We start from the raw sequence: 21,003 nt of genomic DNA on the forward strand, positions 1-21,003 counted from the left end.
CTTTCCAAGCATTCAAGTATTCACATGGATGGCAAAAAAACTATATTGATTTGCACTATAACAAATCAATTTAAAAAGATAGTTTGCTCTGGTGATTTTAAAAACAAGCCTTACTGACCTTTGTGATGTTGCTCCCGGTGTGGAAGGGATTGTCACTCCCGGATTGGCCTTTTCAGCCACACTAGACGCTGTGCCAGAACCACCTTTCAGAGCGCGATACCATAGTCTTTCGAGACTGAAGGTTGCCAATACAATAAGAAGACAATGCAGCAATCAGTCTTTCTCCAAGAGCTTAGAAAGGTGCTTCACTCAGCCCCTCCCTTCACCAATGCAAAGCTATCACCTTTCTTTCATGTGCTCAGGAGGAAGGGAGGGGTTGCATGGAGAGAGAAGGACTGATGGATTGTCAGCAGCTTGCCCCCCCCATTAAGGAGGCTATTGTTAAAGGACTGTTAAGTTTTTTAAAACATTTTAAAGGGATGCATTTTCCCCTTCTCTAGGGATCAGCACATTCCTTCTCATTTGCAGGGGCCATTCGTGTTGAGTCAAATCCCTGTATAAAAAATCGTGTATAAATAGGCTGAACCTGTATGTGTTAATTGGAACAGAGAAATATATATCCCATGTAGGTTTTAAGTGAAAAACTGGCAAGCTAGCTTTCTGCAGGCATTCAAGAATCCAGATTTTTTTTTTGGGGGGGGGGGAACACTTTATATGAAAACATACAATGTCGTATGGCAACTTTAAAGACTAACACGTTTGTAGCATAAACCAGTGTCCACTTTTATGCATGAAGCTTTATCCTTAGTTGGCAGGTACATCTTTGGTAGATATTTGGTGATAGTTTGGTGTCACCTGCAAACTTGGCCACCTTGCTGCTTAGCCCTGTCTCCAGGTCATTTATGAATAGATTGAAAAGCACAGGTTCCAGGACAGATCCTTGGGGCACTCCACTTTTCACCTCTCTTCATTGTGAAAATTGGAGAGGTGTAAAGCGGAGTGCCCCAAGGATCTGTCCTGGAACCTGTGCTTTTCAACCAGATGACACCAACCTTGGTGAAGTGATGAGTGGTGAAGACCAGATTGTAAAGAGCTCCAGTAGGGTCTCTCCAAACGGGGAGACTGGGCAGCAAAATGGCAGGTGCATTTCAGTGTAAGTAAAAGTAAAGTCATGCACATTAGGACAAAGAATCAAAACTTTACATATAGGCTAATGAATTCTGAGCTGTCTGTGACAGAGCAGATCTTGGGGTGCTTGTGGACAGCTTGATGAAAGTGTTGACCCCATGTGTGGAGGCAGTGAAAAAAGCTAATTCCATGCTTGGGATCATTAGAAAAGGTATTGAAAATAAGATGGCTAATATTATAATGTCATTGTACAAATTGATGGTAAGGCCACACCTGGAGTATTGCATCCAGTTCTGGTCGCCACCTCTCAAAAAGGATATACAGGTGCAGCCTATTTATCCACAGATTTTTTATCTGCAGATTTGTCTCAAATGGGGTGGGGAACCAAAAGTCACACACACCTTTGCCTCCTTTGCCCTGTGCTGGCGTCTCACTTCATTTCCAGGCAGCCCAAAATGCTGCAAAAAGGCTTTGCCTCACCCAGGCAGAGAAATAGCCTTGGAGCCCTGGAAAAGGTTCCCCTTGCAAAGGAACAGTAACACTCCTAGAGCCCCTAAGCCAGCAAAGAGGCTGAAGAGGGGGTGGGGGGGCCAAGAATCTCTGTAGCCAGAACACATGCAGCAAGATGGAGCTCACTCACTCACATAGGGGCAGGTGTGCTAACAATGGAGCGGATTGCTTTAAAAAACCCAGGGAGTACTTGCCAACCCCTCCCCCCATTGAGATGGTGCATGCAATCACTGACACAACCCCCCCCCCCCAATGGTGCAGGCAATCACAGGCACAAGCAAGCCTTCCCACCAAGCAAAGCATGACTTTTAGCCTACAATCCTCTCCACACTTTCCTGGGTGTAAGCCCCATTGACTACAATGGGGCTTACTCCTGAGTAGAAACACATAGGGCTGGACTCCTAAAAGATCAGCATCCCATGTGAAAGAAGCTGGGCAGCTGGCAATGGGGAGGGGATTGATAACAGCTGCCTTAGTTTCCTTCCATCTGGAAGTGTTAGGCTGCAGTGTATTTGCGTAACTCTGTGGAATTTAGCACAACACGTTCTTTGTTAATCACACAGAGTCACGGAACGGAACTAACGTGGATAAATAGGCTCCACCTGTAGTGGAAATGGAAAAGGTGCAGACGAGAGCAACCAAAATAATTACTGGGCTGGGTCACTTTCCTTATGAGGAAAGGCTACAGCATTTGGGGCTTTTTAGTCTAGAAAAGAGACGCCTAAGGGGGATATGTGATTGAGACATACAGAATTATGATGGGTAGAGTGGACAGACTTTTCCCTCTCTCATAGCACCAGAACCAGGGGACATATACTGAAATTGAGTGTTGGGAGAGTTAGGACAGACAAAAGAAAATATTTCTTTACACAGCATGTAATTAGTCTGTGGAACCCCTTGCCACAGGAAGTAGTGATGGCATCCTGCCTAGATGCTTTTAAGAGGGGATTAGACACATTTCTGGAGGAAAAGATTATCACGGGTTACAAGCCATGGAAGGTATGTGCAAGCTCCTGGTTTTAGAGGTAGGCTGCCTCTGATTGCCAGGTGCAGGGGAGGGCACCAGGACGCAGGTTTGTGCTCCCTAAAGCATTTGGTGAGCCACTGTGATACAGAAAGCTGAACTAGATAGGCCTTTGGGCCTGATCTAGCAGGGCTCTTCTTATGTTCTTACATGAATATTGGGAGAAAAAATAGTGAACCGTGGGTCCAAATGGCTATGAAATGCAAGAGGTACTGTCTGCAACCATTCTTATATAAGAACCTGGTAAGTCTTTGTGGGGCTGAGAGTGCTGCCTCCGTGATCAAGGGGCTTTTAAACATACCTGGGGTGTATTCCAGCCATCTGGAGGGTTTAAAGGGCTCGTAGTCCTTCCTACAGACTTCCCCTCTGCTTCAAATAGCTCCTTTTGGTGATCATGACCTACTTACAGTTTTATGATTGCAACCCAGAAGCCCCTTGATCACCATGGTGGTGGTGCCCCCTGCTCCCACAAAGACTTGCCAAGTTCCCACCTTCTCCTTAGAAATTTCCTGCTCTGCAGGAAATTAGGTCCCATTCATTGTTAAGGAATTTCATGAACTGCTATATTCAGACAATAGCTTTTTCAGAGGTTTGAAAACGTATCATAGCATAGAAACATACAAGACCTGCATGTCCAGCGGACATAGCAACTCCTCCCACAATAAGCATGTGTACTCATAAGCAGCAGTATCTTACTACCAGTGAAGTCTTGGAACTTGGATATCCACCAAGAATACTTGGAAGCAGAAAGAAAAATTATACCTGTTAGTGAAATTCAGAGATTCTTGCTGATATTCCAGTTCTATTAACAAAAGTCCATTCCAATCCAGAACCAGTGAAAATAAGTTGAGTAAGGGGATTGCTACATACACCATTAATCTCCTGCATCAAAGTCATTTCTATGTGGGAAATGTTGACTTGTTTGAGGGAGCTCTTAGAGATTTCCTTTGTATCAAAACCAGGCCACATTAGTCATAAAACATATGCTTACTATAAACAGCTGCCTATACAAGGCAAAAAGTGATTTGTTGCATGTGGCAATAACTGTCGCTTATGACGGATAACGTAAGACCACACCAATACATTATCTGTTGAAAGGATTACTATATTAAGGTGTGAAAAGGCTCCACAAAAGAAAAAAGTGGGCCATAGCAGTTAACCAGAGACTAAATACAAACCTAGGCTTTGTGCAGGCATAGCTTTTCTGATATTTGGAGGCAGTTTGTTTTATAAAGCAGTGTTTCTCAAACTGTGGGTCGGGACCCACTAGGTGGGTTGTGAGCCAATTTCAGGTGGGTCCTCATTCATTTCAATGTTTATTTTATTTTTAACATATTTGACTTGATGCTACCATGTGTATCACCACTTGATGCTACATTTTGGGGAATATTACAGATCTGTACTTTTCGTGATACCATATACCGTAGACACTCGCCTATAAGCCGATCTCAGATAAGACGAGGGCCGGTTTTGAGCCCAAAATCATGGAATTTGCTATGACCCTCGGATAAGTCGGGGGGGGGGGTTTTAACTTAAGGAGGTGTCTGACTATAATTTTGTCTGATTTTACCCAAGGCCAGATTCTGAAAAATAACCTCCCAGTAATTGTTACCTAAGAACTGTACAGTCACTAATTTATTAAAAACACAGTGTATATACATAGTATGTATACATCTATACATACATGTATACATACATACATACACTATTTTTAATACTGTTTTTGCTATACTATGTATACATAGTATGTATACATAATATAGCAAAAACAGTATTAAAAAGTCTCTAATTTATTAAAAACTATGATCTCATAGATCATAAGATACCTTTTTCACTAATTTTTTTTAATTGTTCTCTCAACAACCATTTGTAAACACTATCAGAGTAAGGCCACAATCCCATCCACACTTTCCTGGGAGTAAGCCTCATTGACTTTAATGGGACTTACTTCTGAGGAGACAGGCACAGGAGGGGCTCTGAGGCTGCCATCCTATCCACAGTAAGCCCCATTACTTCTGAGTAGACAAGCCTAGGATTGGGCTCTAAGTACACTGGAAACAGCATGCCAGTAGAACCATTAATGAAATCCTCCTTTAAAGTGCCTGGTGCCTTAAGCCAAACTCTCTACGTAGAACACACAACACACAACTGGGAGTGTGCAATTCAGTTCACAGTAGAGAGACAAGCAACAAGGAGTGACTGAGCAAGTGCAGCTGCACATAGTTGCACCTGATTTACTTGGAAGTAGACCCTCTTTGGAGGAAGGGCAGCGGCGCCTCCGGGCCTCATGTGGAGATCCTGGCAGGGGGATACTGCAGAAGCAATCATGCTCTCCTAAATGCTTACTACATAAGCAGCTGTTGCAAGTGCTTCCTAGCTCCTGCCAGCATGCAGCTAAGATCTCTGGCTAAAATCCCTGTTGCTGCAGAATAATTCTACTTTAAATTCTACTCTCTGCTTTTCCTGTGTTTTGCATCTTTGCAAGCTCTCCAGGACTCTTCCAGTGAAAAGGACACACACACATAGGGAGATTGCTTCTCTCTTTCTCACAGATGCTCCCCCCACCCCACATACTCAAATGCAGGGACTTTCCCCCTCCAGTCCAACTTCATTGGTGAGGATAGGGGGAAAGGAGGTTTGCAAAAAGTTTTGCAAAGGAGAGACTGAAGTGTGACTGTATACAGTAAGGGGAGAGGTGGAGAGGAAAGCAAGAGGAGGGAATAGACTGGGAGCCCAATCCTAGGCAAGCCTACTCAGAAGCAAGTCCCTTAATAGTCAGTGGGGCTTACTCCCATGTAAGTGAGGCTAGGATTGTAGCCTTAACTGTTTTAAGTGCTCTCTCTCTCTCACAAACTTTTCCTTTTATAAAAGTTAACTCTTCCTCTCCCCCCCAGTACAACTTCATCACTGGTGAATGATTATGGGGAGGGGGGCTAGCAAGCCTCAGCTTTGCAACAGAGAGTTTAAAGTTTGGATTCAATAAGGGGGAGGGGGCAAAAACAAGAAGGAAAGAGGAGATGGACTTAACCCTTTCAATGGCTTGAGAAACAAAGGTACAGCCTTCTGCAGGCTGCCTCTCTCTCTCTCTCTCTCCTTCCCCACCCTGTCCAACTTCATCTGTGGGGAGATGGGAAGGGGGTTAGCAAGTTGGGCTTTCCAATGGAGTGCTTGAAGTTTAAATACAGTAGAAGGGGGGAAGGGGGAACAAGAAGGAAAGAGGAGATGGACTCAGCTGTTTCAAATGACTGCTTCTCCCTCTCTCAGACGCCCCTTCCCACACACAGCTCATTGTCTCCTGCTCTGCTTTGGGTGCCGCTCCAGAGATGCCTCTGTGGGCACTGGTGCTGAGCGAGGGGGGCTGCTGACGGCTGCAGTGGCAATTGCCCTGCCCTGCCCTGCCCTTGGAGCTTCTGCAGCTGGGCAACAGCCTGAAGGAGCACATGGAGCACACCCGCAGGCAGCTGCAAACGCTCAGCAGCAACCCCAGCCTGCACAGCCTCCTCTCAGCAGAAGATCACTTGCTCCCTCCCTCCCACAATAGTGATTGGCTGGCTCACTTGCCTCCCCTCCTCCCTTGCTGCTTGCCTGCCCCGAGATAAGGTGGGGCAATGATTCAGGCTGCTTTTCTGGGAAGAAATTTTTCACCTTATAGGCGAGTATCTACGGTACTTTTAACAATGATAGTCAATGGGGCTTACTCCCAGGTAAGTGGGTAAAATTGTAGCCTTTGGGGTGTTTGGGGAATTTTTAAAAAAACAGATTAGTAACTACTTGGGAGGGTTAGGAGGGTTCTTTATTTTACATACATTTTTAAACTTATACTTTTTGTAAACTTTTAATTTACTTATTTTCTTAATTGATTTAAGAAAATCAATTTCTTAAGGGTGGGATATAAATAAAGTTGATTATTATTATTACTACTACTACTACTACTACTACTACTACTACTGATTTGATTTTGTTATATGGGGTGTTAAAAATTTTCCTGCTTGATTATGTCACTTCCAACCATGGCATCACTTTCAGTGGGTCCTGACAGATTGTCATCCTAAAAAGTGCGTCCTGATGCTAAAAGGATTGAGAACCACTGTCCTAAAGCATTATAATGTGCTAGTCACTTGGCTAATGTATGCTTTTGAGAAGCAAGGGAGTGGGTGAAGCATCTTTGTGGACATTTTAATTGTTTTGGCAAATTAAAGAATGCAGTAATTTTTTCTGTTTTGGAACATAAATGTATAGTTAACATTATCTGACCATGTGTAAAATTGTTGCATTTGCTTTGCAGAGTGTCTGCTGGAGAATGCAATGGGATCAATAGCATGTCTGCTGAGAGTGGCCCTGGGACAAGACTGAGAAATTTACCAGTAATGGGGGATGGACTAGAAGCTACACAAATGTCTACAACACAGGCACAGGCCCAACCCCAGCAAGGCAATGCTGTAGCCACTAACCCACCTCCACCAGAGACCTCAAATCCTAACAAACCCAAGCGCATGACCAACCAACTACAGTATCTGTCCAAAGTGGTGCTGAAGACATTATGGAAACACCAGTTTTCATGGCCTTTCCAACAGCCTGTGGATGCTGTCAAACTAAACCTCCCTGTAAGTATAGACTGAGAAGGAAGACTAGTTGCAACATTGGTGATGTGAGAGAGCAAGGGGTGAGATGGCCCCAGGAACAAAAAGATAGAAAATAACATATGGGATTTCTAGTTAGAGATTAAACAAGGGAGAAGTAGAGTTGCTGTTTGGCAGGGAACAAGTGAAATTCTAGTGAGGATAGTTAATTTAATCTTTAGATTTCCTTCAGAGGTGTCCAGCACTCTGGAATTAGAAACGAAGAAAGTTCTAATTAGGAACAGAGAAAAGAACGTGGCAAAGTTCTGAGGAACTGAATAGACAAGAGTATAGTAAAAATGTCCACATTAAATGTGAGAGAGGTCATGAATGCTGGCATTATGGAATCAGGAGTTTGAAAGGATAGTGAGAGTGGAGGAGAAAAAAGCAGAGCATATTGTATTTGGATTGGAGTTCATGGAGATATTGGTTGTTGGAGCTAGGAGGAGGAACTGGGTGCCATTTAATGCCTAAATCCAAATCTCTGCTCCTTGCTGCTGGTCTCCAACTTTGCTCCCAGACTTCTTTGCCTAATGTAGATGTTTAAATCCCCTGGATACAAACTGTATTGTTCTGGGCTCTGTACAACACTAGTCCCACCATTGACATTTAATAAATATTTGATATTGTAAATCTTTGATTTAGTAGTAGCAACTGCATTCTGTGAAAGAGTTTTGTAAATTGTAAGTATTATTATTAAAAAGTTTACATCCCACTTTTCAGCAAAACAGGTTCACAAAGCAGTTTACAAAGAAAAATCAACTAACTAGATAGTCCCCTATCCCAAAAAGGCTCACAACCTAAAAAGTATAATACAGGTACAGGTCCAGCCTATTTATACACGGATTTTTTATACGCTGATTTGACTCAGTGTATAAGTGTATAAGAAGCTGACAGAACATACCAAGATCCAGGTCTACAGAGCTTGCGTCCTGAGTACACTTCTGTACTGCAGCGAGTCATGGACTCTCCGCTCACAACAGGAGAGGAAACTGAACGCTTTCCACATGCGCTGCCTCCGGCGCATTCTTGGCATCACCTGGCAGGACAAAGTTCCAAACAACACAGTCCTGGAACGTGCTGGAATCCCTAGCATGTATGCACTGCTGAAACAGACGCCTGTGTTGGCTCAGTCATGTTGTGAGAATGGATGATGGCCGGATCCCAAAGGATCTCCTCTATGGAGAACTCGTGCAAGGAAAGCGCCCTACAGGTAGACCACAGCTGTGATACAAGGACATCTGCAAGAGGGATCTGAAGGCCTTAGGGATGGACCTCAACAAGTGGGAAACGCTGGTCTCTGAGCGGCCCACTTGGAGGCAGGCTGTGCAGCATGGCCTTTCCCAGTTTGAAGAGACACTTGGCCAACAGTCTGAGGCAAAGAAGGAAGGCCCATAGCCAGGGAGACAGACCAGGGACAGACTGCACTTGCTCCTGGTGTGGAAGGGATTGTCACTCCCGGATTGGCCTTTTCAGCCACACTAGACGCTGTTCCAGAACCCCCTTTCAGAGCGCGATACCATAGTCTTTCGAGACTGAAGGTTGCCAATACAATATACAATGATTTGACTCAACATGAATGGCCCCTGCAAATGAGAAAGAATGTGCTGATCCCTGGAGAAGGGAAAAAATGCACCCCTTTAAAATCAGTTTTAAAAACTGAACAGTCCTTTAAAAACAGCCTCCTTAATGACAGAGAGAGGGGGCAGCAAGCTAACAATCCATCAATCCTTCTCTCTCCTGCGGACCCCTCCCTTCCCCCAGCACATGAAAGAAAGGTGATCATTTTGCATTGGTGAAGGGAGGGGCTGAGTGAAGGGCTGATGGATTGTCTTTTTAATGACTCTTATCTTAGAGTCAAAAAGTCAGCAAGGCTGTTTTTCAGTCACTGGAACAAAGAAACTTTGTTTTTTAAATTGATTTGCTATAGTGCCTTTTTTATCCACTTGAGTGCTTAGTCTCAACCCCTATAACCCTGTATAACCTGTATAACCCTCGAGAATAATTAGTCTACCTGTATAACCTAATTATCAATGAATTTTTCACCAGTGGTTTTATCTAAAATCCATGAGAAGGGCCCTTTAAATTAAAAGAAAAACACCCCTTCACTCAGCCTTGCTTACCATTGTAATTCAGGAGCAGTGGCAGGCAATCGATCACACTCTCTCTATGGGCTTAGAACAACTTCACTTCACTCTGAAGCTAACTCCCCTCCCTACCCCTGGACCACATGTGAAAGAATGCAAAGCAGAAGTGATTATCACCTCCTTTGCTTTCCTCTGCATTCTTTTAGGTTGTGCTTCAGGGGGAAGGGACAGGTTGCTTGCCTCAGAGTAAACCAAAGCTAAGCTATTGATTGCCTGTCTGCTGCTGCTCTCCCACATTACAATGGTAAGAGAGGATATTTTTAAACCACTGAGTAAAGGGACTTTGTTTTCTTCAATTAATTTCATTTAACATGATTTTTGACATCCACGGATTCTCTGAGCAGAACCCTTGCAGTTGCTGTGACAAACTGTACCATCTTTATTTATTTGTTGCTCAGTTTACCCCAAGTATTGAGCACAGTTCTCTGCTTTCTTCAGCTGGCTTCATTGTATTCATATATGTTGGAGATTTGTTAGGTGCACCCTTTGTCCCAAGTAATTTTTTAGTAGAAGCAGCAGCTTTGTCATATAACAATTTTGTAAATTGTTGTAGTATAGTAATACCTCAGTTTGCTCAAGGAGACAAGCTATTGACAGGAACAAAGAAAGATCTAAGAACATTAGATCTCCCGATTCATTTTTATTAGTTAAAAGCTACTGGATAGTGGGGCAGTTTGAGGTGATGTGGTGTAATGACTTAGCGCCCTATTCTGTTGGACGTACTGCTTGTGCTTAAGCTCCACCGCCAGCTCTGAGCATCGTAAAAGTGCCATAAGGCGCTCCAGCGCCAGCAGTGAATCCACCAGGAAGGTGCATTGTTGGAGCAGCCAGCAGTAACCGCCCCTGTTGGCCAATGTTGAGGCTTTTGGGGGCAAGGGGAAGGTGGTGAGAGGACGGAACTGGGCAAAGGAAGGGCGGACTGAGGATAGGGCCTGGGAGGTTGACAGGGACAGCAGCAGAGTCTGCTGCCAAATCCTGTGCCCCACCTGCTCCTGAAAGCTCAACCCTAGCCTCCTCAGTTCCCTTACCCCAAGGAGACTTTGGCAGCTGCCCCAGCCCTGCAGGATACAGCAGTGGCCATTTCAGCACTGCTGTTTCACATGGCACTGGTGCAGCTTAGGATTGGGCTCCCTGGCAACTTAGTGTAAAACAGAACTTACTTGGTTTGAGTTTCATCTCTGCCACAAATTCATTAGTTGATCTCCACTCCCTCTCAGTCTCCCCAGCGAAAGAAAATCTTTATCCTTACATCAACTCTACAAGGCAACAATCCATGTGAAGCACTTTCCAGATTCAAAAACACTGTTTTGGCTACAACTCTTTTGCATGGGGCTGGGGATTTCAGATTTCATATACAAATGCTTATTTGATGCAGAATTGGGCTGCTGGTGCAAGGAGCTAATACTTTCTCTAAGTGGAAGCTCCCCTCCAAGTTGGTATTAACAGCAGGGGGTAAGGAAAGATATCTACAATGTTTATCCCCTGAGATACAGGCACCCCTCTGTATTCCAGTGAATACTCCACCTTAAAGATAGAAATCACAGATAAGAGAACCCTACTTTCATGGCCCTCACCTTTGCATTTCTTATCAGTTGGGCCAAGCAATCATGTCTGTATCAGATTGCTATAAGAAGGCAAACTTATAGAAAGACAAGCAGGCAGGCAACCTGAATACTAGAAAGACCCAGTCAGAACGTTAACAGGAAGTTTCCCTCTATTCCCTGGCCCCGAGAGCCATTTTTCTTGACAAAATGTCACTGTTTTAGTATGTGGAAACCTGGTAAGAGAGTGCCATGACTAGAATGCCATGACAGAAATAATTTGCAAACTGCAAATATTGGTAAAACCTTAATAACCGATGATTTTATAAGTTAAGTTTTAGGCCTTATATTATCCTCTGGAAATTGTTAGAATTGGAGCAAGTAGGAATTATTTGAAACTTTGCTACCTGAAAAGTTTTATGTAGTAAGCTTGCTGAAGTTTTCCCTTGTGATGCTTAATTGTCTCCTTTCCCACAGGATTATTATAAAATTATTAAAACTCCTATGGACATGGGAACAATAAAGAAACGCTTGGAAAATAACTACTACTGGGATGCTCAAGAATGTATCCAGGACTTCAACACAATGTTTACAAATTGCTACATCTACAATAAGGTATATTATCTTCCTAGATTGGACTTGCAACTTGTGTACTTCACTTCAGATCTGAATATCCAAGTGTAGAATTATTATTTGAAATGAAATAGTTGTCTTTAGGGAAGTAGTGTTTATTTAGAATATATACTCTGTTTTCCTCTTCCAAGGAAGGCTCAGAAAAACTAGGTTAAGTAAACCCGTAGTATTAATATGACAATATTAATAAAAATATAAATTCAATTAACAACAATATAAACAATGCATACAATACAGATATATCTGGGAGCAAATAAAACAACAAATAGATACTATCTCAGTTGCTTGGAAGTGAAATGCTGCCACTGACATCCAAAGTTCAGATTTTTTCTAATCAAGGAGAGAAGGCCAAAAGACATACTCCTTCTGGGGCAATATCCCATTCTCTTACTGTGGGTTTTACCTGGCTTTGGCAGACAAAATGGAAAATATAAATGCATACCAATTGGAAAGGATGGCCATCAATCTCAGCAATCTTCCCTGCAATCCAGTGATATAGTAAGCAGACAGAATCTCAAAGTATTCAGGTCACAATAGGCTGAAATGGGGTTAGCCCTCACTGTTTCACAAAAGTTAACTCACCTGTATAGTAAAACTCAAAGTACCTCCTCCCCTAGTATTCACAAGCAGACCCATGGAATTCATTTCCTCACCTTGGCAGAGATATTTTTCTAGATATGACCCCCAGTGCTCTTCAGCAACAAACAGGTCAGAGGTATTATAGATGGTAAGCCAGCTTTAGCTGTCCTAGAAGTAACTGTTTGCAGGACTGCAGCCAGGATCAGGATCTGCTGTGCCTGGTCATAGCTGCAAGCAGCTGGATGAAATTTCCTCCTTAAGTGGGATTTCATCACTTGAAGCAGCTGTCTGTCCAGGTGTGGCTCCAGGTGCTGGGGCAACAACAAACAGGCATAGGGAAGACTATAAATGGTCTCCCTGTCCAACTTTACTTGTTGGTTGCTAACTGTAGTCTTTAAGCCTACAGCAAGTCTCAGAGGAAGTATCCTCTCCTTCAGTCTGGTAAGTAACTTGATAGGGCTTCTTCATTTCAGACAAGGTTGTCTGATTAGGCACAGCTTCTCATACTCTGCAGTGATGCTCCTAAATAAAGCAGTTTACAATGTATTATATTGTTGAAAAAGTAGAAAACATTTGTTCTGTATTAAGAGTTCACTGTATTTATAGTTTCCAAAAAACCTAGAGAGTGATAATAGTGGGGTTTAGAAGTTTGATAGGAGAATGTAGGTGTTTATTTAGATGCTATAGTGAGTCTTTGTTTATGCTTGTGCATATGGTTATGCTTGTAGTATGGCACAGTGCAAAATGCATTTTTCTTGAAACTGCTTTGCATTTGAGGTTATAACTATAATTAATGATACAAAGGAAGTGGTGTATGTAACTGCAAATGGAAAACATAGAAGCAAAATGAATACATTGGACTGCCAATAAAGGAAAGTTATCTAAGGGGTACACAAGTCTTTAGCCAGATAAACTGTGTGTGCTGGATTTTAATGTATTGTAAAAGCTCTTTCATGTATAATGTTTTCATTACAAGGAAATCTCTTTATAAGGAATAATGCTGTATCATGTCCAATGACATAAGATTTAATTTAGTATGATTGCACACTTAGAACATGCTTTTTCAGGAACTTCATGGATTAGAAATATTGTGTGTGGATTTCTTTTTATTTTGTTTATCCAAGATTTATATCCCATGTTATCAAACTTTTATCAAGGCACCTTGAAGCATAAAATAATAATAAAGCACAGTTTAATAAGTAAGAACAATAAGAAAAAAATAAAGGAAAGTTTAAATTCCTAGCTGATGAGAACAGTTGCAATGAAGAATGAAAAGCAGGACTACATAGTATTTTTAATTGCTCAGGAAAACAGGACAGGCTTTGTCTGATAACCAAATGACTGCAATGATAGCTCCATACAGATATCTTGGGGGTGGGCAGGAGGTATTCCAAAGTTCAGGAGTTTTTTTCACCTCTGAAGGTGGGAGTACCTGGTGGAGGGCCAGTAAAGATTACCTAAACAACTAGGCAGGTTCATATGGGAATAGGCAGTCCTTGGTGTACCTTGCACCCATGCTGCTTAGAACCTTGAAAGTTAACACCAATACCTGAAATTGGATCTAGTAGTGTTCTGGTAACCAGTGCAACTCTTTCAGCACTGGCCTAATGTGAAGTGACCCTAAAATGGCCACTGGAGCTATTGCAATAGTTAATTTTTTTCAGAAACAAAAATTAGTGCTCCTTTAGCAATGCCATGAGATGAAATTGGTAGATAGAGGACTATGATAATCATGCTGAAACTGTTCCATAGTTAAAATCAGGTATTGACCAAATTTGACCAGGAGATCCTTAAAAGTGACTACAGTGTTTATGCCATAGAATAGGATGTAGCAAATTGCAACCTGAAACTTGCAAGCTTTTAGTGGGCACTCAGTTTTCATTTTCAAAATTCTTGGTAATGCTTGCTCAAAGCACAGCATGTTATCCAGATTGACATGGAGATGGTTGAAGTAAGGAATAGGCATTATCACAACTTGGCATCCAATATATTTGTGAAGTGTAATACAGGTGGCCATGTTAAATAAAAACTAAGCAAATGAATTGCTTTTTTCTGCAATTTCCACAGTGTCGCATAGAAGTGAACATACTCATGTCAGTGTTTTAAAAGTGTGTAACATTTTGCATTTCCTCTTTTTTCCAGTCAGGGGATGATATTGTTTTAATGGCAGAAGCTCTAGAAAAGCTTTTTCTGCAGAAGATTCCTGAAATGCCCCAGGAAGAAACTGAAATTGTTATCGTCCAGACAAAAGGAAGAGGACGTGGTCGGAAGGAAGCAGGTACAGGTAATTGCCTTTCCCCTTCTTCCTTTCCCCTACTGGTGGGTCCCGGACCCTCAATTTGAGAACTGCTGAACAGGGTTATCTCTTGCTGCTACTTCTAGGGGATGTTAGAAGGATAGGCAATTGATATTGTACTTACTATCAGCAGCTGGATGAGTGATTGGGCATCTCTGGAAGACTACAACTTCTGTCACTGATGCTTTGATATGTATGTGATGACAAAGATAACAAGCATGAAGAAGAGAGATGAAAAATTGATTGATTTCAGACTGGATTGCGTGTGTTTATTATGTATTGGAACAGCCTGTGGAGCACCGTAGACACCCGCCTATAAGTCGGTTCCCACAGCTAAGTCAAGGGCAAGTTTTGAGCTAACAATCATGGAATTTTCTATGACCCTTGGATAAGTCAGGGGTTAAAGTTAGGGTGGTGTCTGACTATTGTTTTGTCTGATTTTACCTGAGGCCAGTTCCTGAAAAATAACCTACCACTAATTGTTACCTAAGAACTGTAGTCTCTGATTTATTAAAAACATAGTAAAAGATCATAAGATACATTTTTATTTTTAAATTCTGGTCCTCACCACCTTTTTTTAAAACACTATCAGAGTAAATGCACTGTAAACAACATACCAGTAAAACAGTGGTTCCCAACCTGGTATTCATGTACTCCCAGGGACACTCAGTAGGACCTTTAGGGGTACTTGAAAAAGAATGGGATAATGGCAAAAATGGCAGGTCGTGCTCCAGAATGCCTTGCAAGGATCAGCAGGGCAGGAAGGGAGGTAGCTGGTTGGCTGTGAAAGCCCCACCAATAGCTAGTTTTTGGTCTCCAATTCATGTATGAACCAGTGATTGAAAACCAGCACAGTAAAAAAGCTGAAACATAATATGGAAAGTGATCAATCACCCAGAATTTCTCAGGACACTTCTGGTGCAAAACAGTGCAAAGGCAGAGATTTCTGTTCTTCAAACAAATAAAAAGAGGAAGTATGCAATGAATACATGAAGTCTGGGTTTTTATAGAGGACATGTGGGCTTGTATTACAAACATTTTGCTAATAGGAAGGGTACAATTTATGGAAATGGGCTGCCAAGGGATATGCAAGTGAAAAAGGTTGGGAACCCCTGCAGGAGAACCATGAATCAAATCTACGTTTAAGGTGTCTGGTGTGTTAAGCCAGAAGCGCTACATACAACATACAACCCATAACACATAACTGCATGTGCAATTCAATTCACAGCAGAGAGATGAGAAATTTGCAACCCTTTTTACTCAGAAGCAGACCCACTGCTTTCCATGGGGGTTGTTCTTAAATAATGGTGCACTGAATTGTAGCCTGGGACTTTGTTTCAAATGGAAAGGAAGATCCCATCCTGGTGTTGAAGAAACAGATCTGCTTTGCAAGCATTTGCAAAGCAGAACCAGGCTGCTTTGCAAGCATTTGCAAAAGGGAAGGAAGGAGAATAAAAGGTTAACTTTGGCTGGAATTTCCCAGTGAAGTTGCTGCAGAAACAAATGATCTCTGCATTGCTTCTAATGAGTGACGCCCACCTGCTGCTTGAGAAAGAAGCAAAACTTTTCAGAGTTGAAAGACTCTTCCCTCTGATTGGTCCAGAGATAAGACGAAGTGATAATTTGATTACTTGGCAAAATTTTTACGTACTATAGGCAAGTATCTAAGGTAAGTTCCGTCAGTAATGGAGAACTTGTTGAGAAACTATTGATACTGTACATTTTTACAAAATCTTGCTAACGTGGTTAATTAGAGAAAGAAGTCTGTTTTATCATTTGGATGATGTCGCTATATAAAGCATTCTTTTGTGTACTGAATCATTAACAGATCAGATGTACAGAATATTTCTCTTTTTCTTTAACAGTTGCATCCAAGGCAGGAGCATCAATGGTACCGAATACAACTCAAGCATCATCCCCACCTCAGACACCGACCCCACAGCAAAATCCCCAGCCTGTGCAAGCAACTCATTCCTTTCCTTCCGTGACCCCTGACCTTATTGTCCAAACGCCAGTAATGACGGTTGTGCCCCCACAGCCTTCTGCACCACCACCTCCCCCTGTACCTGCTTCAGCTTCAGTCCTCCAGCCTGTTCAAACACACCCACCGATTATCCCAACGGCCACACAACCCATGAAGGTGAGTAACCAGTGACTCAGAGTTCTTTAGTTTCATGAGTGACTATAAAGAAAGTGGGTAGGAACCTTGTCCAAAGTCATGTAGAGCTATGATCTGGTGTTAACTTTCAGCTGTTGGTCATGCTGTTATTTTGCTTAGGCTGTAATCCTAACCACACTTTCCTGAGAGTAAACCCCATTGAACAAAATAGGACTTACTTCTGAGTAGACCTAGTTAGGATTGTGCCCTTAGAATAGCAAAAGTCAGAACCTTGCAAGAATAAAATATATTTGCCTTTGATTTTCTACCTCGCAGGTTTAGGGTGCAGGACTGTACTGGAGTACTTGCTATGCTTCTGTAAGCTCCCAAGTTCTATCCTTGGCGTACTGTATCTCATTTTTAAATATCTCAAGTAGCTAGTCCGGGGAAGGTTTCTGCATGAAGTTAGGGTGCTGTGAAGAGCTGACAGTGCTAGGTGGATCATTGAATTGACTTGATGTATGCACTGGTGTACCTGGGGGGAGGCAGACGGGGCAAATGCCTCGAGCGCCGACCCTCCAGGGGCGCCTCGGAGCCTCACCCCGTCCCGCCCAGGAGCCTTGCAGAGAGGCAGCTTGCTGCCTCTCCGTCAGCGCCTGGGTGCTGACTGAGCAGCCCCTCTCCTCCCCCATACGAGGATAGGAGACAGGCGACCTAGAGAGGCACTGATGCTGTAGGGCGCCCATCTCGTCGTCCTCCTCCTCAACCGGTTCTCGCTTCTCGCTGCCTCCCAGCAGCGCTCCTGCGTGCCCCTGCTCCGCCTCTGAGGGCGTCCCTCAGAAGCAGAGCGGAAGTGCCGTGCGTCCCCTCCGAAGTAGGAGTCCCTCCGAGGCGCATGGGAAGCTTTCCGGCCTGAGTTGCCCCTCCTGTGCCTCGGAGGGCATCCCTCCGAGGCGCAGGGGAAGCGGCACGCAGCCCCTCCGACTTCAGAGGAGACGTGTGCCGCTTCCCAGCCCCCATGGAGCATTCTGCGCAGCTTCTAAGCTGCGTGGAGGTCTCCACTGCAGCGGTCTGGGGCCGCTGGAAGTAGCCCCAGACCGCTATCATGGAGACCCCCACAGTGCAGAAGGCACCATGGGGGCCTCGGCTGCCTCCTCCGTTCCCCTTGTTTTAAAATGGAGAAAGGAGGCAGCTGCGCGGAAGTAATTGTGGTGACTATGACGTCACCACAATTACTTCCTGATTAGGTGTGGGGGGGGGAGGTGGAGAAGGGGGGCAAAATGGGTTGGGGGCGGGATCCCGGGGTTGCCCCAGGCGCGGGGACCCCCAGGAATGCCACTGGATGTATGGCAATACCCTCTACATGTATGGTATGTATGGTATACTCTCTACATATCTTCATATCTGTTCTTAAAGTTACTGTACATTTTTTCCATAGTTTTTCCTCATTCTGACCGTTAAGTACTTTAAGTATATACATTCTAAGCATGTAATGTGTGAGAGAGACAAATGAGTTTGACAGATATCTATACAGATGTCTGCTAAGAAAGCTGGCAGGCAATTTCCACCATTGTAGCCATACTGATGGAGGCTTGGTATCCACAGGGGATCTGTTCCCAGACCCTCACAGATACCAAAATCTGCAAACTGTGGCATCATGTCCTACAGAGGACATGTGTGGCCTCCGGTGCCCTCGAATTGACCTCTAGAACATCACTTCCTATTTTCACCAAAAACTGGAAGTGATGTTTTAAGGCCTTAGAAGTCCTTCTGAAGGCCACAAGCTGCATGCAGCCTCCCCAACCCTCAGAATGTCCTCTGGACGTGACTGGAGCTCTGTTCCGCTTGTGTTCGGGGGGCTACAGTTTGCCCCAATGGGGCTCAACACGGATTGGGAGACCCACATTGACCCAAATCTATGGATGATCATATGCGACCTGTACTTTGAAAATAGGCATTAATTAGAGTTAAAGTGTGAAGCAGCCTTGGATCTGTAGTGTGTGTGATTTCCTTGTCTACTTCCTTCCTAGAACATCTCTAGGGAAAAAAATAGTTCACAGAAAGTGTAATTGTCTTTACTGGCATAGTGGGAATGTATAATTTTACGCAGTCATGCTTCAAATGAGGACAGTCAACAATTAAGATAATTCATTGTAACCAGGTTTACTCTTGGTTACGGGAAGATGGAGAACATGTTCTATCCATAGGGAATTCAAAGAGGCAGCAGAGAAAAAGGCACGTGGTGTACGTCTTGGTTAGTGCGGCTACCATTTGACATACTTGTTGGTAGAGAATAACACAGATATACACTTTGTTATTTTTTTAAGTAGATGCAGGGAAAGTTGCTTCTCTTCCAAAGCAGTGTAGTTTTAGCTTCTTCAGTGCAAATTCCTGCTGTACATATGGTCCTTAGTTGCTGACAGTGTAAATGCAGCAGATCTGCTGTGGGTTAAAACAGTGGTTCTCAAACTGGTGGGTCATGACCCACCAGCTTGTGTAAAGCTTCTCCTGTCCCTTTAAGGGGCAGGGGAAGTGGGGAGCAACACAATCCCCAGGATCATGTCAGGGTGAAAAGGGGGCTATTTTTACTGCTGCTGGCAGCTGTAGGAGTTGCAGGGAACCCCAAGCAACCCTCAGCAGGGCTCCCCGATGCTTAGAAAGTTGAGAAACTGGTTGCTAAGTACTTCCTGGTTGCTTGGTGACCAGTTTTTCTTAACATTCTAAGCATTGGGGAGCCTTGCGGAGGACTGCTCAGGGCTCCCTGCAACTCCTGTAGCTGCCAGTAGCTCTCAGTAAGTAAAAATAGCCCCCTTTCACCTCCGTTAGCGATGCAATCCTAGGGTTGTGTTGCTGCCATACTCCCTTCCCTCAAAGACTTATTTAGTGAGTAAAACTCTCACTAAGTTTGAGAACCACTGGGTTAAAAGGTATATCTGCAGTATTTTATCACAGTACTAGTATTGAAGTTGAAATTTGTTTTTTTACCTTTTTTCCTTGGTGTTCTCAAACAAAAGTCTAATCTTCCTGCTTTAGATTACAGCAGGCTACTAGTACAGTTCCGTAAGGGTAAACATTGGTCAAAGTGTGTGATTTCTCAGCAACAAAGTTCTTTCAGTTTCAAAACAATTGAAATTGTTGGTGTAGACCAAATTTTTTATTTTCAAAACAGAGCATTTAGGTAAAATGCACCTTCAGAAGGTATTAAAGACTTAGGATACTCAGTCATTCTGTGATGTGTTTTGCAACTGAAAATGTGTCTGAATTAGATTTGGCCCTCACAATTAGATGTAGCATTTGCTAATTACTAGGAGCCAAACTTTAATTCAGTTATCCTTAAACACTAGTTGGAAATAGTGTATTCCTTTGAAAAGCAGCATAGATTTTAGGTTGTTTTTTATGGTTAGAGTGTTAAAAGTGCTGCATATAGTTGAAGAACTATTCAAGGATTCATGTAGTTGAAGAATTATTATCTATTCAAGGTATAGATTGTAAAGTAGTTCAAAAGTTGAAAGCTTGCCCATGAGGACCTAGTGAATTAATAACTGGTGAATGATCTGATTAGGGATCATCCCAACACACAGCTTCAATGTTGGTTGTAGCACACCACCTCTTAAAACCTTATTTGTTTTTGTAAAATTACAGATTTTTTGTTAATTTGAAACCAGTGAACACATTCTTATTGGTATATAGCTACTATAAAAGTACTTCATATACACATATGAACTTTTAGTTGAGTGACCACTTTTTGAATTTGATTTGTATTTGTTTGATAGCTTATCTTGCATTATCTGCTTGGCCTTAATATGATGATTTAAAATGGCTTATACCCATGATTTAAAATGGGTGTACATATGTGCTGAAAATCTTATATTCCCCTTTTTGTATGAAGCCTTTTCTGGGTTGTGAGAATTCCGTTTCAAACATCTGAGCCGGTGATACTGCCAGTGGAGAAGTCTATATAGAGTACAGTAACCTGTTAACAGTACTTTTTTTCTGCAGACAAAAAAGGGTGTGAAGAGGAAAGCAGACACTACAACCCCAACAACAATAGACCCAGTTCATGAATCTTCATCGTTGCCCACGGAACCCAAGTCTGCCAAGACAGGTCCACGAAGGGAAAGCCGACCTGTGAAGCCTCCAAAGAAGGATGTTCCGGACTCTCAGCAGCATGTAGTAGAGAAAACTAATAGTAACAAAGTGTCAGAGCAGTTAAAGTATTGTAGTGGCATCATAAAGGAGATGTTTGCTAAGAAGCATGCTGCGTATGCATGGCCCTTCTATAAACCTGTGGATGTGGAAGCACTAGGACTTCATGATTATTGTGATATCATTAAGCATCCCATGGATCTGAGCACAATTAAAGTGAGTATAATTTTATATTATATGTATGCTTTTCATGCAAGTGCAAATAACAAATGTGCGAAGTCT

The 21,003-nt window shown here is 42.9% G+C and overlaps 1 protein-coding gene across 5 annotated transcripts in view; it reads left to right on the forward strand.

The window, feature by feature from the left end:
- BRD4 (bromodomain containing 4) overlaps positions 1 to 21,003 on the forward strand; it is a 110,474-nt gene that overhangs the window by 43,356 nt on the left and 46,115 nt on the right. For 3 of the 5 annotated variants that reach the window (XM_066618050.1, XM_066618052.1, XM_066618051.1), the window contains exons 3-7: positions 6,948 to 7,266; positions 11,447 to 11,584; positions 14,324 to 14,465; positions 16,343 to 16,617; positions 20,575 to 20,937. In XM_066618050.1, coding sequence (XP_066474147.1) covers positions 6,982 to 7,266; positions 11,447 to 11,584; positions 14,324 to 14,465; positions 16,343 to 16,617; positions 20,575 to 20,937 — 1,203 coding nt within the window. In that variant the 5' untranslated portion in view covers positions 6,948 to 6,981. The remainder of the gene's footprint in view (positions 1 to 6,947; positions 7,267 to 11,446; positions 11,585 to 14,323; positions 14,466 to 16,342; positions 16,618 to 20,574; positions 20,938 to 21,003) is intronic. The other 2 variants (XM_066618053.1, XM_066618054.1) reach the window with 1 other exon arrangement.

This window comes from Tiliqua scincoides, chromosome 2, assembly GCF_035046505.1.
Source record: "Tiliqua scincoides isolate rTilSci1 chromosome 2, rTilSci1.hap2, whole genome shotgun sequence".
NCBI lineage: Eukaryota > Metazoa > Chordata > Lepidosauria > Squamata > Scincidae > Tiliqua > Tiliqua scincoides.